The sequence below is a fragment of the Cimex lectularius genome, unplaced genomic scaffold (assembly GCF_000648675.2).
Source record: "Cimex lectularius strain Harlan isolate CLEC.00 unplaced genomic scaffold, Clec_2.1 scaffold100, whole genome shotgun sequence".
Classification (NCBI taxonomy): Eukaryota; Metazoa; Arthropoda; class Insecta; order Hemiptera; family Cimicidae; genus Cimex; species Cimex lectularius.
This window is the reverse complement of record NW_019392663.1, coordinates 305,650-324,017: the sequence shown is the minus strand read 5'-3', so window position 1 is coordinate 324,017 and position 18,368 is coordinate 305,650. Positions and strand designations below refer to the sequence as shown.

The 18,368-nt window shown below is 32.9% G+C and overlaps 2 protein-coding genes across 2 annotated transcripts; one reads left to right on the top strand and one right to left on the bottom strand.

Moving 5' to 3' along the window:
- Positions 1-235: 235 nt before the first annotated feature.
- On the top strand, positions 236-6,573 carry LOC106672619 (glucosamine-6-phosphate isomerase). The gene is made up of 8 exons (XM_014404176.2): positions 236-407; positions 3,344-3,477; positions 3,585-3,686; positions 3,763-3,945; positions 4,327-4,511; positions 4,819-4,992; positions 5,341-5,417; positions 6,476-6,573. The coding sequence occupies exons 2-7, from the start codon at positions 3,354-3,356 to the stop codon at positions 5,392-5,394; spliced, it is 822 nt and encodes a 273-aa protein (XP_014259662.1). The 5' UTR covers positions 236-407; positions 3,344-3,353; the 3' UTR covers positions 5,395-5,417; positions 6,476-6,573.
- Positions 6,574-6,655: 82 nt separating this feature from the next.
- On the bottom strand, positions 6,656-17,112 carry LOC106672613 (lipase 3-like). Its single transcript, XM_014404165.2, has 9 exons — positions 16,990-17,112; positions 13,180-13,352; positions 12,862-13,066; positions 12,552-12,666; positions 11,576-11,822; positions 11,345-11,506; positions 10,694-10,778; positions 9,420-9,562; positions 6,656-6,831 (listed from the first exon to the last, which is right to left on the bottom strand). The coding sequence occupies exons 2-9, from the start codon at positions 13,270-13,272 to the stop codon at positions 6,676-6,678; spliced, it is 1,206 nt and encodes a 401-aa protein (XP_014259651.1). The 5' UTR covers positions 13,273-13,352; positions 16,990-17,112; the 3' UTR covers positions 6,656-6,675.
- Positions 17,113-18,368: the final 1,256 nt, after the last annotated feature.

Sequence of the window (18,368 nt, the reverse complement as noted above, 5' to 3'; positions counted from 1 at the left end):
CTCGGGACATTTCTTAAACCCGACACACCATGACTGGGCATAGGCACACTAGGTATGCCAAGAGAATTTTTTTTTCACGTACTCATTACGTTCCTTTCAACATTGATCAATTTAAAAAGAGAAGAAAATCGTATAAAATTAATTCAAAAAGAAAGGAAGAGTGACTGTCATCAGACGAGAACTGGGTTTTGGGTAAAGAGAAAGTGAACGATCCGCACATCGTGTTATTCAGACTCGGTCATTTCAAGGCGATCATTCACGAACGACTTATCGCCAATCGTTTTTGATAACGGGTCGGTGAACTGCACAAGCACAAGTTTCCTTTCAGTAGTTCAGTTTCACTTTCAGTCGTATACCTGTGTTCCACAGTTCTTCGATCTTAATCCGGCTCTCATTCAGTTATTCGTGTAAGTTGCCATTTCGAATCAAAGACCGTACAAGACAATTATAACCATATTCATGTAAAGAAATCTACCGAAATAAGTAAAATGTCCAGAAATTATGGATAATATGTAATATTTAATAATATTAGAAAGCGTGTCCCCCTTTTTGAACAAAATGAAAATTATAATGCGTTCAATTTCTTTAATAACTCAGTTTTAGACAAAATGGTACTTAGTGGTAAACTGAACTATAACTATAACTATTGTAGCTTTAAATCTCTGTCTGTGTATCTCAATTTATAAAAATATTTTAAACTTGTTTTACTTACATTTATAAATTATATAAGTGAGCAGATATATTTTTTGTTATTTAAGGAAAGGATTCTTTTTTTTTACTTCTATACCAAAGATACGACTAATCAACATTTAAATNCAAGTTGAATTATCACATTTTTAAACAAAAGTATGTTCACATCAATATCAATGTATTAAAAAACATTATTTGCTGTAGTTTGTTCATTATGGATCATTTTAGTCTCCCTGTCTTTGCAGGTTTATGAGGGGACATAAAATCCCCTCGGCACCTCCAGACCACACAGAAAAAATCCATAGTCCAACACAGCCAGACTATTAAAATTTGTTGTTTGTTTAAAAAAAAAAATGCAATACTGTTTTGCCAATATCACAACAGTTAAGATTTTAAAAATATTGGTCATAGTAATTTCATCATTATTGATTATTGTATACAATTATACAATAATCAATAATGATGAAATTACTATGACCAATATTTTTAAAATCTTAACTGTTGTGATATTGGCAAAACAGTATTGCATTTTTTTTTTTAAACAAACAACAAATTTTAATAGTCTGGCTGTGTTGGACTATGGATTTTTTCTGTGTGGTCTGGAGGTGCCGAGGGGATTTTATGTCCCCTCATAAACCTGCAAAGACAGGGAGACTAAAATGATCCATAATGAACAAACTACAGCAAATAATGTTTTTTAATACATTGATATTGATGTGAACATACTTTTGTTTAAAAATGTGATAATTCAACTATAACTATAACTATTGTAGCTTTAAATCTCTGTCTGAGTATCTCAATATATAAAAATATTTTAAACTTGTTTTACATACATTTATGAATTATATAAGCAAGCATGTATAATTTTTGTTATTTGTGGAAAGGATTCTTTTTTTTTACTTCTATACAAAAGATACAAATAATCAACATCTCAATTGTTGACCCACCCAAAATGAATTATCACATTTTTAAACAAAAATATGATCAAATTAATATCAGTGTATTAAAAAAAAGTTATTGCTTTGTTGTCATTATTTGTAATTGTAGTCTGCCCAGCTAACAAAATTCATCGTTTGTTAAAGAAAAATATAAAAGATTTTTGCCAGTATCACAACAGATAAGATTTTAAAAATATTGGCCATAATTTGTTTTCATTTGGTCATTATCGATCATTTTAGCCTCCCTATCTCTGTAGTGTTAAAATTAAAATCCTCTGTGTACCCTGCAGGCCACACAGATAAATTTCACAATTTAACACAGCTAGCCAGATTAATATAAGTGTTTTGCTAGATTCATAACTGATAAGATTTAAAAATAGTTGCCTAACGATTCTGCCTGGATCCAGATAATCATTGAACCTATGAACTATTTTTTAATAGATAATATAAATTATTTTGATGCGTAATAATCACATTTTTAAACAGAAGTATGATCATAATTTTTGCATTTCGATCATTTTAATCTGTCTATCCTCACTGGGTTAAGGTTAAAATCCTCTTGACAACTCACATGCCAGGCAGAAAAATTTCACAATTTAACACAACCAGGCTAACAAAATTTGTTTAAAAAAAAGTATTTGCTTGATTCACAACTGGTAAGATTTAAAAATATTCACCTGTATATTTCTGACTGGATCCAGACAATCTTTAAACCTATGAACTTGTTAAAAACTATGTTTTTAATAGATAATATAAATTATCTTGAAGTGATTATATCAGACTTAATATTATAATTGTGTTTAAAAATCAGGTTTAAGAAAATTTGAAACAAAGAAACACAATAATCATTATTTTAAACCAAAGTATGATCACAATTTGTTGTAATTTTGTCGTTATCAATAATTTCAGTCTGGCCCATTGTTGCTGGGTTAAAATTAAAATCCTCTGAATATGCCACATACCACACAGAACAATTTCCCAATTTAACACAACCAGGCTATCAAAATTTGTTATTTGTTTAACAAAAAATATAATAGTGTTTTACCAATATCATAAATGATATAATTTAAAAATATAGGCCTAAATGTTTTGTCTGGAATTTTTTTATTTATTGAAATTTCAATTTCAATTAGAAACCCTAATAAGGACTTTAAAATTAAGTGATAAAACATATAATAAGGATTTCAATGTATATTATAGACCAGTATCTGGGAATAATCCTCCAACTAACCAACTTTTCTCACTGAAACAAATTTGACCATCAAAGGTACTCTTGAAAGAGCTTTAACTTCTTCTCAAGGAAGCTTGGATTTTAGAATAAACTCTGTTCAACTACAATAATGAATTCGTTTGTAAAAATAATGCATATTAAAGGCCGATTAGAAAGAAAACTACACGGTTCATTCGATGAATAACTGAATTAAATATTCAGGATTTTGAAACAATTTCTAATTATGTACACAAAGGCAACAAAGATATTTGTGTAGCACTGGCATTTTAAAATAATAATAATAATTTTAAAAAATTCAGATTTTTTGTTAACACCTTTACTATTATTTTGTTGTTGCTGATTATTTGATGCATGTCTGCTATTAGCTTTTTGGTTATTTAATAATTATGCTATTACTTGTTGAATTGTAGTACTGTATAAGAACATAATTATTAATGACTCAAATATATGAAAAGCTATAAAACCAATAATAATATAATTTTAGGATAAGCATTATGAGGCTTGTGATCCTTGACAATGCAGATTTGGTGTCAGAATGGGCTGCAAAGTATGTACTTAAGAAAATCACTGCTTTTAATCCTGGTCCAAACAAATATTTTGTACTTGGTCTCCCGACAGGTAAGTTTATTATTTTTTTTCTACAATCCTAAATCCATTTTGTTTGGAGTAGTATTTTTATTCTTGATTTTTACTCTTGATTCGTATCTGTATATTAATTTTTTAAGGTGGTACTCCTTTAAAAATGTATCAATTGCTTGTTGAGTATTATAAGGCTGGCAAAATATCTTTTAAATATGTAGTTACTTTTAACATGGATGAGTATGTTGGTAAGTACTTAAAGTTTAACTCAATTTATGTAGGATTTTAAATAAAAAGAATAATGAAAATCATTTTTTTCCCCAGGACTTCCCCTAGATCATCCTGAAAGTTACCATTATTATATGCATCATAACTTTTTTAAGCATATCGACATAAACCCTGAAAATGTTCATTTACTTAATGGCAATGCAGTGGATGTTAATGCTGAGTGTAAACAATTTGAAGAAAAGATTTTATCATATGGTGGTGTTAATTTATTTATAGGAGGTGAGTGTGCAGTTTTATTTAATCTTAAAATTTACAGCCGTTAGCATTTTTTTTTTTTTTTTGTACATTTATTAAGACGGATCACTATCCAATTTATAAATTTATCTTTTAGTTAAATTTTCTTTGATTTTATTCATTATCTGATCATACTTTTTAGATGGGAATAAAAACAAAAATATTGCACATAAAAAGTATTAATAGAAATAAAATATTTTGTCTATGTTTTGATTATTTCACTTATATTCAATAGATCAATGAAGCGATCTACTTTAGCTAAATTCGTAGCAATTTTTTTGCCCCCATTCTTATAATATTAACTGTAAGATACAAACCTTTTATTGAAGGTTTTTGTTGATCATAAGAAAAAATTCTAATTTACAGGAATTGGACCTGATGGCCACATTGCGTTTAATGAACCCGGTTCGTCATTATCTTCAAGGACTCGGGCCAAAACTCTTGCTTATGAAACATTACAAGCTAATGCGAGATTTTTTGATAATGATATTTCAAAAGTTCCAAAACAGGCACTTACTGTTGGCGTAGGAACTGTTATGGATGCAAAGGAGGTAAATCTATATAACATATAAATCTTCACAGTAGTTTTAATTTTGTTGTTACTGATCATTGTAATCTGCTATCTTTGATGTTTTCGTCTGTCTGAAACATTTTGCCATCTTCAGTGTTGGGCCTATGTGCTGATTCACTGAAATGGCAAAAACTTGTCTGATAGGCCAAAGTGATGGGTAATAACAAAATTACAAGTTCATCGCCTTGCAGATCTCATAACTGTCTTTTAGTAAATCCTATTTATTACTCTTATATAAGAAAATAGACACATAATAATTTGGTAGCTAACCTATTGATGTGTTTTAGGTGATGATCCTAATTACAGGATCACATAAGGCCTATGCGCTTCATAAGGCAATTGAAGAAGGGGTTAACCATATGTGGACTGTTTCAGCATTCCAGCAGCATCCTCATACAATAATTGTATGCGACGAAGATTCCACAGCAGAGCTTAAAGTTAAAACGGTGAAATATTTCAAGGTAAATTGCTACAGTTTTGAAATGTAAAACGTTATTTACAAGTGCCAACAAAACCACAATACCGAACAAAAAGTAATCAGCAAGAAAATGTTACTTTTAACTTGTACAATTTTTCTTCCTCAAATAACACCATAACCATCAGCCTGGGCAATTGTCATTTTTAATTTATAGTATACATATGGCTAAGATTATTCAATGCGTATTTTCTAGAATAAAATAACATTTAATTGGTTTTGCATGAAAAAATTTAGTCTTAAAACTAATTTAATTAATTAATTTTTTGTCCATTTTCTCATTGTTTTTATTTTCTGAAAAATTAAATGCTACAATTTAATTATCTACTTGTAGGACTTAAGTTCAGTTCACCAACAATTGGTAGAAAACGACCATCCAAGAAGATAGTTGTTTGGCAGCTATAACATAAGGTAATAAAATTAAAATTCACTCAAAGACAAAAAAACGATACTTGTATTTTGTTGTTTATTTCAAACTATATGTATTTTTATTGTCATATTTATTACAACACGCTTATTAAAATAAGACCAAATTAGACAAGATCAAAAATTCATGAGTTTTAGTAAAAATGATTTAATTATGATGGTTTGAAAGAAAATTAACCAAAACACCAGAAAATAATTTAGTGGCAAATCAAAATTTAACACAAGTTATTACCTGGTTTTGCTCTTAATAACACGTATTACCTCCTCTGGCCTTACAAGCATCGAGTAAATAAGCAACCGGATTTTGCCATTCAAAAAGAATGGTGTGAAGGATTTGTTGGAGGCAGGCAAACTATGTCTAATCTGTNTATATAATTATAAAGGCAATTCAACCATTTGGGTCATTTTTTGCCTTGATAATGATCCATAAGGCACACAAGTGTCGTAGGCCAGAGTTCGGCGCAAGCCACGAAGCCCCCGGGCCGGCGCAAGGGCGAAAGAGCGCCGGATGTATTATTTTCTTACTTCTATTGTCCTACTAGGCCTTCCGATGGATGTGCGGGTGCTGTGCCCCCACTCCCACATCCATCACAGGCCTCAGGCTTCATTTTGCCCTTGTAGGTTCCTCCGGCGCCCCGCCAATCCCGAGCTCCACGAGCGTGAAAAAAATGTCAATTAAATCTAATGCAATTTTTACGTGTTTCTGATATTGGACTCAATATTAATGAAATGATACTATATTTTTGACATTAGTGTATCTGTCTCTTTATTATGTCCTATAAGTATGGGTAGCCCTAAACCACGGTAGACCATCGTAGGTGGTAGAGTGCACCACACCCAGAATTTGGGCTAGTTGTTAATGTTATGTCTATGTTTTAAGTCAACTATTAATCCAACCATCCCTAACTATTATGTAAAATAAACAAATATTTACAGTTGTACGGTTTTTTTGTCTTTGAGTGTGTGAATTCTGAACAATTGTTCAATTTGTTTAAATCTTGAGTGTTTTAATGTGTGTAACTAACATTCGTTTATATTTTTAGATCAGTTGGTGTCTTATCTGCTGTCCATTTTATTACTTAAACAAAATACATTTATTTTGTAATTTATATTATATTTCTAATAAATAATAAATTCAAGACTACGTTTAAGACTATTTTCTATAATGATTATATATATAAACTCTAGTTTAAGGGCAGACACTATTATCCATGTTAAAATAATATAGTTCAGAAAATAAGATTTATTTATTATGATCTATTATGTACAGGTAAATTTCCTTCAATATATATTCTGTACAGATTCCAGACCAAAGATAATCCATGTGATCAAACTCTTTTATCGGTATTTTCTTACAAGCCCTTAAATTTGGTAACATCATGCACAACTTGTTTATATCCTAGAAAAATAAGTAAATATATATAATTAGTAATAGATGTATGCATTTAAAACTTCTTTACAATGTGTGGTGATTAGTGACCGTTAATCGATATTTATTTAGAAATTGTGAGATGTGGTCTGGTGTGATGGAGGTTTCAGAAAAACATTTTCTTTATCGTGCCAACGGTTCGATCTTTATTGAGAACATCTTCAGGGCCTGGGATTTACAAACATTGTTTACATATAACAATAATAGAAATACTTTGATTGAATATATAAAAAATATATTTTGCATTGTATAAATTCACTTTTCCACATCCAAAATGTAATTGTTATATGCAAACAATGTTTGTAAATCCCAGGCCCTGAAGATGATCTCAATAAAGATCGAAACGTTGGCACGACAAAGAAAATGTTTTTCTGAAACCTACATCACACCAGACCACATCTCACGATTTCTAAATAAACTACTTTACAATAAAGACTAGTCACATTGACGAACAGTAACATCAATTCACAGGTTGCTCAACTTTCATATGGGAAAATTATGTGAGCATCACTATGTTATTGTTATTTATATTGACAGCTTACAAAATTTACTTAAAAAATGGTTTAAAAAATTATGATTAGAGATTAACAGCCTGGAGTATCGTTGATACTAGTGACATTTTCAGTTCTTTTGCAATAGATTTTATGGCTACTTTGATTGGTTTATTGTTGAAAGCAATAAATCAAAATTATATTCACATAATATAAAAGGTACAAGTAATTAAAAAATTCAATGGTATTGTAAAAAGAGGTATCTTTGCTCCATATTTTGTTCTTTTATTTAAGACTTCTTTACTACCCTGCAAATGGCACTACAGCATCCGTTTATGTTTTATGGCAAAAACGTATGGCATGGTAAGTAAAATTTATTATAAGTAAATTAATTATTAAATTGATTTATAATTTTTTATGTAAAGTGTGGTTGAGAGGAAAAATTAGTGCAACGAGCGGGACTAGCTCAAGTGGTTACAGCACTGGGGTGTAGAGCCTGAGGTTGTGGGTTCGAGTTCCGCTTGTGACATTAATTTTTCATCTCAACCACACTTTGAGTAAAAAAATTTAAATCAATTTAAATGATTACTTTTGTTAACTAGGACTAACTAAAAACATTATTAACTAACATTAAATAAATAATCAATTGATCAGTCATAAAATCAAGGTTTATACGCTAATTTGGTGGGCTTTGGAATGACATAACTTGTTTTCGGACGATTTTATACCCCTCATGAATTGTGGAGCTGCTCTCATATTTGTGGGGCATTCATTATTTTATGCAGCACAGTTATTTTTATGTATCTACTAGTGCCTGTGGTAAGGTTCAGAAATTGGTTGAATCTTAAGAAGGGCAAGTGTATCGTAACCTCGGTTTGATGGTCATGTATCATGAGTTTGTGTTATTTTTTGTACATGACAGATTTATTTTAAGCTACGGGAACAGGACTGTGATAGCTGCTTTGCCTTTTCCCACTAATTTTTTTTAAATGTTTGGTGAAGTTTAGTTTTGAACAAGTATTAAAGAGGTATTCCTTCAACTAATACTTTGTGGTGTATCAAGGATCTGTATTTGGTACAGGATGTAGCTAGTTTCCATTAAAAACAGAAGTGCTTTTTATTCATACAAGTTCCTTATTTAACTTGCTCTTACTCCCAACAGGAGCAGTAGAAAGCCTTGTAATAAGCAAATAGCACACGTTGACAGGATGTGGGTTTAGACAAAAATAGAAAACAGAATTGGGCCCAGTATTGAGCCCTGAGAAACAACTGCTGTTATAATGAAGGAAGATAACAGCGAGTTGTTCAGCGAAACGCGGATAGACTTCTTTTGGAGGTGTGAGTGTACAATTTTGACTAGATATGTTGGGAGCCTGTACTCAATCAAATGGTAAGCATTCCCACTTTGCTGCACAGTGTTGAAGGCCTTTTCTAAGTTCAGAAGGACAAAATCTGTGTGCTGTTTATGGTGGAAACCCTCTGTGACCTTAACTACTATGCAAGCCAATTGAGCTATGTACTGAGCCCAGGGCAGAAATCAAGTTGTTCTTCCATTATTACATGTTGTATAATATGTGGGATTCAAGTCTTTTTAATACTATCTTTTCAAATATCTTAATCAAAGAGCTGAGTAAACTAATTGGCCTTTAGCTTGAACGGATTTCATGGGGTTTATTTATTTATTTTTTAAATTATTAGATAGGTACGAAGGACCATAGCTGCTTTTCTTCTCAGGGGGAATCTTAAGCATAGAGTTTGAGATCTAGTCGAGCCCAGTTGAAGATTTAATCAATTTACAGAAGCTTATGGAAATCTGTTTAGTCTTAGCCACACCTAATGTTTTTTTATTTTAAGCAACAGAACATATAGAAGATAGAAGAGATGCTTTCTCAAACTGATTATTAGGGGGCATCGGTGGCCACAACGGTTTAGCTGTTGGTACAGTGCTCATCACTGTAGGGTAAAGGTCCCAGGTTTAAATGCCCCGAGGGTTCATATAAACCCCTAGTTGAAATACCCTCGTTAAAAAATCATATTGAACCATCTACCAATTTATATTAAAAATACCTTGCTATTTGTAAGCCAATCACCATCACTATAAAACAGCGTTGTAGGAGAAGAAACGTTATTAAGGCAATACTCGGGTGGTTTTGCATGGCCGTACTTTGCTATATTTTTTCTAACACCATAATCAAACTGACAAAATTTATCTGAAAAATGAAAAACATCATATTTTTAAATCTTGGAATGCTATACAGATTTTACAAGTATGTAACATTTGTCCTATAAAACTCCTAATAAACTGTTGATAAAACAGATAATTAGAAGACCATTAAATTTAATAACGTTTTGTTTTCATGTTTATCCAGCAAGATTTTATGATATAACAATAACCAACTTGTTGTCTTATTCTATTAATAGCCTCTCTATAGTCAAGGCTTCATAAACTGTGGATAAAATTACACAAATAAAAACAAACAAAAACTTAATAAATAAAACATGGATAGTCTGGTTAGCATTTACTCTACCCCAGAGCACTCAATATTTCTCGGGATAGTTGTGGATAAACCCTTTCACTCAAGCTAATAAATACATTGGTTTTAATAAATAACACATATCACATACACGAAGGTACAAAGATCTATATACAATTAAAAATAAATATGGCTCTGAGGGATTGGAACAGCAATCTGTGCCTGCTGCTGTGCCTCAAAGCCACAGCACAGGTTATTTGGGATGTTGAAGTTTTTTCATTGCAGACTTAATTCTTTGTAGTCTGTTATTATGTGCTCTACTGTGATAAGTTCTCACACAATGGGGACCTATATGATCTCACAAATTAAAATTAGAATTCTAGAAGAGAAGAATTCTAAAATTAGAATTCCATTAAAATGTGTCTGTGTGTGGTCTTGGTATGACCTACGCGCAACCTGGTAAGTCTGACTTTTGTATAAAATATTATGTATTATTTATAACATTTATCTTGATTTTTAAAAAAATCTGTTTTCAATCTCTCTGGAATGGGAACCCCTCAATTACGGGCAAAACCACTTCTTTCTTCATGTTCATTGTAGAGATTTCGTAGTATATGCATAGTTAAAAAAGCCAGATGGATATCCAATTATTATTACGTGGGGTGTCGGTGGCTGCAATGGTTTAGGTGTTGACACGGCGCCCATCACTGTACGGTAGTCTCGGGTTTGAATCCAGCGACCCTGCATTCGAACCCGACATACTTAGAATATTTTTTTTTCAAAGACACCGGCACCCCGATGGATGATATAACCTCTGCTGTTACAAACCCTCGTTAAAAAAAAAAAATATTATTACCTATATTTTACCTTGCTTTATAAATTGTCCAAAATGAGACAATTGCTTTGTTGTAGCACCAGCATATAACTGTCCTAATATAAGTGATGTTACATTCTGAAAAAAAGCCAATGTTTATAAAAATATATTTTTTTAAAAATTACGATGTAAGTGGTATGGATGGTCTAAATTGCTTTGAGCGCTTATTTACATTTTGTAAGGAAGAGAGGCACAATTCAAGAATATAAAAATCAGGACAGTCTCAAGTCTCTCTCAACCCTCATGCACTTCTTCCTGTGACCTAAGTATCGTCCAACTTCCATTTGCCAATACTCCTTTTTTATATTGGTCCCAATTAATGATGAAGGGAAGAAAACGAATGGTGCAATTGCTCGGTATCTTCCGTTATGGATCCCCCTTGTTCCCATTGTCAATGGTCGCCATGTTTATGGGCCCAAAAGTCTATCCAGTTGGCGATCCCAAATTTATTGCTTGAGCCCTGCCCATTTTTTTTAATAACTATCCATTAATAAATAAATCACCAGTTTTTTAATTTATTGGGGCTGTTCATGTTTCATGTTCCTCCACGTCTTGATATCTTATTTTTATCTGGGCTGGCAATTTGTTGAATTTACTGTCTAATATTATAATAGTTATTTCTCTCTTGAAAGACTGACACTTACTTGTTTTACGTAATCCGACAAAAATGTTGACATGTTATAAGCAACTGCTGGAGCAAGAACTTTCGTCAGTTTGTATTGATTCGATTCCATAATTTGTTCAATATTTCCAAATTTATCCTGTGGTATTCCAAATTTATAATATCCAAAGTTTTCAATAATTTTCTATCAAAAAAATAAATTACATGGAAATAAATTTAAAACTGCCTTATAAGGAGGAAGAACAACACTTACCGTTAGGTTTGGAAATGAAGATGAAACAAATTTGAGCAATTTTTTGTTAATATGATATAAATAAACTACTGGTGCTAAACCAGTAATTGAAGCAATTTTTCCATTAAATTCAGGTCTAGTACATTGCATTACGAACATAATTGTACTCCCTTGGGAATGGCCAATGTAATGAAGAGAATCAGAATGAGAATTTTTTAAAATAAAATCAATCATAGCAGGTAAGTCGTAGTAGCCCATTTCATGAAAACTAAAATGGTTTCAAATAATAATCAAATTTATGCCAAAAGTCCATTCTTATTATTTTGCTTTTTTAATTTTTTATATTAGATGGATATTTTCTTCTTCCATTAACTATACTAGCCTTTTCGGGACTCTTGGTTTCCCAGGCCTTGTGGCGGGGTATCTCATACTCGTGGTTTTTTTGTACTTCAGAAGCCCTATCTGTAGACAAGGTATAAATTGGGCCATGGTTGAGGTTTGACCCCTCCGTGGGTAGTACTTTAAGCCATCCTGAAGACAGGAATTTTTTTTTCAACTCAAGTACACAGTTGAGCTAAATAAATCAGTACCCAATATTTATTTTGTTTTTTAGTTATGTTTGAATGTACATAATGAATACTTTTTGTGAAAAATAAATTTTCAATTAAATACATCGTTGTTTGTTTTTCTCCTTCCGTTTACTTACTTTTGTGGAAAACTATAATTTCTAAGGAAAGTACTTTCAAATTATGAATGGAATTGGTGGACCTCAAAAGGAGAAGAGCGATTCGAAGTGAATTTGATGCACAGTGCAAAATAAATCAGGCTTGGGGATCACATAGCTGAGAATATAGGCAGGGAAGTATGTTTTAGTATCCTAAAATCAATCCCGAAAAGGCTAGAGAGAATACAAGATGAAGCTGTGATTCATTGAATAGTGAAGTTTTGAAGGACTTATAAATTTAAGAACATTGCCTGATTTTGTTTACACCTTTACCTGAAGTCCCAGTAGTCTTTATCATCATGATTCCATCGTTTGTGTTTTCTAGAATATGTGTTTCCACGAGTATTGCCCAACCAAATATCACAGCCTTGTTTTAACAAATTGAGACCTAAAATATATATATTACAAAGGTAAGTTGATAAATATATAAATTATTCTAACAAAGAACATTTTATTAAAGTATATTATGCCCCACATTATTTAATCATCTCTAAACAACCTGAGAATTTTAGTTATTTATATAATTTTAATTCAATATAACAAAATACACGATAATACAAAAATTATCTGTTATGCAACTTACAAATACTTTCCTCTGGTTTTTGGATCAACCAATTTTTTGATGTTCCCCACATTCCATGTTGTAAAAGAACAACGGGGTTATTTTTATTATTTTCATCTTTTTTCCCATTAGCCTCAACCAGTCGGTGTATCTCCAGCACATACCCATCTTCTGTCTCGACTTCATAAATATTTAACTTTAGCCCATGATTTTTCAAATTAGTTTCCTTTACAAGAAACAAAAGAAAAGTCTTTAATTAAGAGAATTTATTTTTCACAAATTGTTCTTAGACATAAAGAGCTTACTAATATTTAAATACTACAATTTATAAATGCTTACAGGGTATTCAGAATAGCTCCTCTTGTATCTCTTTATCCATTCTTTACATAAAAAATGTTTAATTTTTCTTGATGGCCACATTGCTAACCACATAGGAGGAGCATAGTAATAATTATAAAATTATTTCTGTTTTAATCAATGGTCTTGTAAATATCTAGGCTTTGAATTTCTACCTGTTCACAACAGAAACCCAAAATTAATCTGCCTCTTTTTACTTCATAAATAGGAAGTAATGTTAAGAAAAACCATAAAAATATTTTCAACATAATTGTTCTACTACAATATATGGTCAAGCTTATTATTCTTTTTTGACGGTTCTATACCGTGGCCCAATACATTTCTCTAATTTACACAGAAACACTTTGTGTTTTGTCCAATTTTGGTTGTCTATATTAACAATAAAACATAGATGAGTTAATAACAATCACTTTGATCTGCCTATCCTGGCTGGTATGTTCTGTCAAATACGATTTGGCATTTCGCCATCTCTGGTATTAAGTGAGAAACTGAAATACTGTTTGCAAGTTTAACCTCATAAAATAAGTACATTTTCACATTAGACTTTTATCATACAGTTTGGATATAAAATTTGATTCTTTCACCAATATGAATCAAGCAGAGAAATAAGTTCGCACGACTTCAAATAAGATGAAAATTAGTTATTTTTGTAGTTTGGCCAGTTCCAAACATCTTGTTCTACTACTGAAGAACTAACGAGCATTTGGATATTAAACCCTCCTGTATGACAGGAATTACTTAAGGTAGCAAAAAGCTGAAACAAGTCTGACAGACAAACACAGTGAGAATAGACAAGCAGAAATTATTACAAACAGCTCAAAACTCAAACACCTCTTTTTTTCAGTAAAAACTGTCTCCAAACTAAAATCACTATTCTCACACTCCAGATCTGCTGATAGAGGTACGGAGGTAATTCTCAGTTATTCTGTGGTGGGTTATGGAGCTGTACAGGGTTGTAGCCTGATCCCGTTATTGTTCTCCCTCTTTCTCGACGATCTCCCCGTATGTTTTGAGTATGGAATACATTATGGAAATACCACAGTAAAGATTCTTTTATACATCAAGGATACAGTAATCCTAGATCTTCCAGCTGCAATGTAAAAAATATTAATGCCTTGAAGTCCTGAGTGATAACTGGAATGTTTTAGTTAATCTTAGTAAATAAAAAATTATGGTCTTTCGAAGGGCAAGTTGGTTTTCACTTCTACAAACCAATGATTATTTGGACGTTAAGCTCTGCTGTATGACAGGGATTACTTTATTTTTATTCCTTTTGAGGTGATGAAGCTGTAGTTTGACCATATTCATTGGTGGGTTTTAACTGGCTACTGTCATCACTGACAGAAAAAGACAGTGAGGGTAAGCAGGCTAAACGCTTCAACTCTAGTTTAACAGTAGACAGCTGTTGTAACTGTTCACCTTAATACAAATCAGCAATAAAGGCATTGAAAATAATTTCATTTCAATTATAATTCAGTTTTCCATTTTGAATATTCCTCTTGAGGTGGGGACCATGGCTGAGTGGTTAGGGTGTCCGACTCTTATTTGCCATGTTAGCGGTTCTTGGTCTGAATCCTAGAATAGCCCATATCTTTTTAATTGATAATGGCATGAAAAATGTATTGTAAAGTGGTTTGACCTGTCCCCATGACTCACAGTGGGTAGTTGGACGTTAAGCCCTCCGGTATGACAAAAATTTCTTAACTTTTGGGAATGTGGTTAGGTCATCCAAGCAGTATTTGCCACACTGTAGTGGTCTTGGGTTCGAATCCTGTCATATTCCATGATTTTTTCTTAACAATAGTAGTAAAAAATTATTGTAAACTTGTCTGACCCCCTCATCAGTAACACCAAATGGGTACTTGAACGATAATCCCTATGACAGGAATTACTTTACTTTTGGGACCATGGTGGCCGAGGGGTAAGGTCATCCAACCAGTATTTGCCATGCTAGCAGTTCTTGGTCTGAATCCCAGCATAGCCCATGGCTTTTTAATTGATAATGGCATGAAAAATGTATTGTAAAATGGTTTGACCTGTCCCCACGACTCACAGTGGGTAGTTGGACGTTAGGCTCTCCTGTATGACAAAAATTACTTAACTTTTGGGAATGTGGTTAGATCATCCAAGTAGTATTTTCCACGCTGTAGTGGTCTTGGGTTCGAATCCTGCCATATTCTATGGCCTTTTCTTAATAATAGTAGTAAAAAATTATTGTAAACTGGTCTGACCCCCTCATAAGTGACACCAAATCAATAATTGAACGTTAATCTCTATACGACAGGAATTACTTTTTCTTTTGGGACCATGGTGGCCATGAGGGGTAAGGTCATCCAACTAATATTTGCCATGCCAGCAGTTCTTGGTTTGAATCCCAGCACAGCCTATGGTTTTTTTAATTGATAATGAATGAAAAATGTGTTGTAAAGTATTTGAATCCTTGTCCATGACACCCAAAACCCAAATGGACAGTTTGACGTTAAGCCCACCTGTATGGCAGGACTTACTTTTGTGACTGTGGTTAGGTCATCCGGCCGTTATTTGCCACGCTAGTGGTCCTGGGTTCGAATCCCATCATATTCCATGTTTTGTCCTTAGTAATAGTAGGAAAAAATTATTGTAAAGTGGTAAGATCCTCTTGTTTATGTCACCAGGGTAATTGGATGTTAAATCCTCTTGCATGACCAGATTATTTTACTTTTGGCTGGTGGTTGGTGTGTCGAAATCGTATTTGCCCTGATAGTAGTCCTGGGTGAATCTTGGCCCTGCCCATGGTTTTATTATCTAATAATAGTATAAAAAAAAAGGTTTGTAAAATGGTTTGACTTCTTGTTCACAACCAACAAGTATTTGGACGTTGCCTTCCTGTATGACAGTATTTAATTTTACTTTTATTGCTCTTGAGCTGTGCGATGTGATGAGGCTGTAGTTTGGCCATATTCAATTCTGGATTTTGAGTAACTACTGACATTCATCAGAACAAGACAACGAGGACAGGCAGACCAAAATCATCAGTCATACCTCAACTCCAGTATAAACAGTAGACATGCAGTTGTAACTGTTCGACAACACAAATCGGCAATAAATGCAATGAAAATAAATATTTATTGAATATCATAAACCAGTACAACTTGTTGATTGGAGATCTATTGTTTTGCAATGTTTTACAAGTCCATTAGATTTCGTGGTCCAACTGACCAAATAATTTCTTTCAATTAATTAATCTTTATGTAAGGTATTGGTTGAAATGAAAAAGTCAGTGACACGAGCGGGATTCGAACCCACGACCTACGGCTAAATACGCCGCTGCTCTACCACTTGAGCTATCGTGACTGTAGGTTAAAATGGAGAGTTGTTATCCAAGAGGATCGACAGTTCGTGGGTTCGAATCCCACTCGTGACACTGACTTTTTTATCTCAACCAATACCTTGCATAAATGTTAATTAATTGAAATATGTTTTACAAGATTATCCAAACAAAACAACACTCTCTGAGAATGTTTGCTTGCATATATAACACAAGATTATTCTAATTTGGGCAGACAAATCCGGAACAAGCATATATCAGACTGTTATCAGCAAAACTTGCAAAACATTTCAAGAGGTCAAATACTCTGAATTGACAGTCGAAATACTTTGCATTGTTTTGCAAGATTTTTTTCAAGCTGGCAATGATGCACATTTTTTCCTAACTAAGCAAGTAAAATCAACCCTAATTTTGCATTATTAAAGTAATCTAGTAAGTAATTAAAGCTTGTTGACAAAAAGGCAGACCCATTGTAATATACTTACCGTGTGTCTATTATCAAAAAAACTTTCAATAGCAAGAAACAAGTCAAATATTATTTTAAGGGACACAAAAAATTTATTATTTTTAACTTATTGCTTTTCAAAACAAGGAGATGACCGGTTTCAAATTCAGCTGTTTTTGCTCAGCTGTTCTGCTGACCACGTGTCCTTGTGGTTAAAATAATCAACTACCTAAGAGGTACCTAGACAAATCCTTTGATGGGATCTTTCTTCAGGACCCTATTTAATTAGATATTTTCTACTCTTGTTTATTGCTTATTTATGACTAGTCGTTTATGGATAAAAAATATGGACTCAAACATTCCAACTGATATCATCTAACTTGATGGTATCTTAGATCATATACCTTCTCAAGAGCACTTGATTGTGTATCTCACAGAAATTTACAAACTGGGAGAGCTTGGGATTCCTAAATTTCTTGAAATCATACCTTTCTCACAGGAGTTTTAAAGTGAAGGTTGATGAAGCATATTATAATTCGTATCCAGCGGTTAACAGAGTGCCACTCCTAGAAATAATTATATTCATTCTTTTATTAGTGAAATAAATGACAAAATTCACTGTGAAATCAATACTTTTTCAGATGATACCAAGATTTTCACAAATCTCTTGAATGTATTCACTGAACTACAAATGAGCATCGATTAAACTCAGACAAACGTGTTATTATTAATTTTTCTCACAAAAACGTTGGCCAAATTAAATACACTTACTGTATAAATAATATTACTATCTGTGAAGTGTCACAGATCAGCGATTTTTCAAATGTCTTTGCTCGAAAATTTTTATACTAATCCCATTTAGGCTCCTTATTATGACAAAGGTAGTGCTGTTATTGAGTGGGTCCAATCTTATTACATTTTTTTCCCTTATTCTCTGATATCTAGCCACAGTGACTTTGCAGGCGTGCCGGACACACCAGCCACCAGGAACCCAGACCCCGGCACCGCAGCCGGAGGAAGAAGGGAAACCTTCAATGATCCTTCATACTTTATTTTTACTGTGGCCCCTTCAGGGTATGGATAAAAACCATTACATCTAGATTGGCATGGAAAAGTCCACATCCCCAAGGTCACAGGAGCTAACATGCCCTGTCCCTCACTTGTCCAACGCGAACCACCCCCTGACAGGACCCAGGCACCCAACAACCAATCTTACTTAGTGTAGAAGATGGGACATTCTTGTGTCTTGGCATTGAATATGAGGTTCTCTTGGTCTTTCAGTTGGAGTCTCTCACGCATAGCCAAGGTCAGGCATTTCTGTATTTTGGATGAAGGATGCTCAATGATCTCATTTATGCCCCTGAGATTTTGGAATGCTTTTCTGTTAACATCCCAGCAAGGAACTTGAGACACTATGAA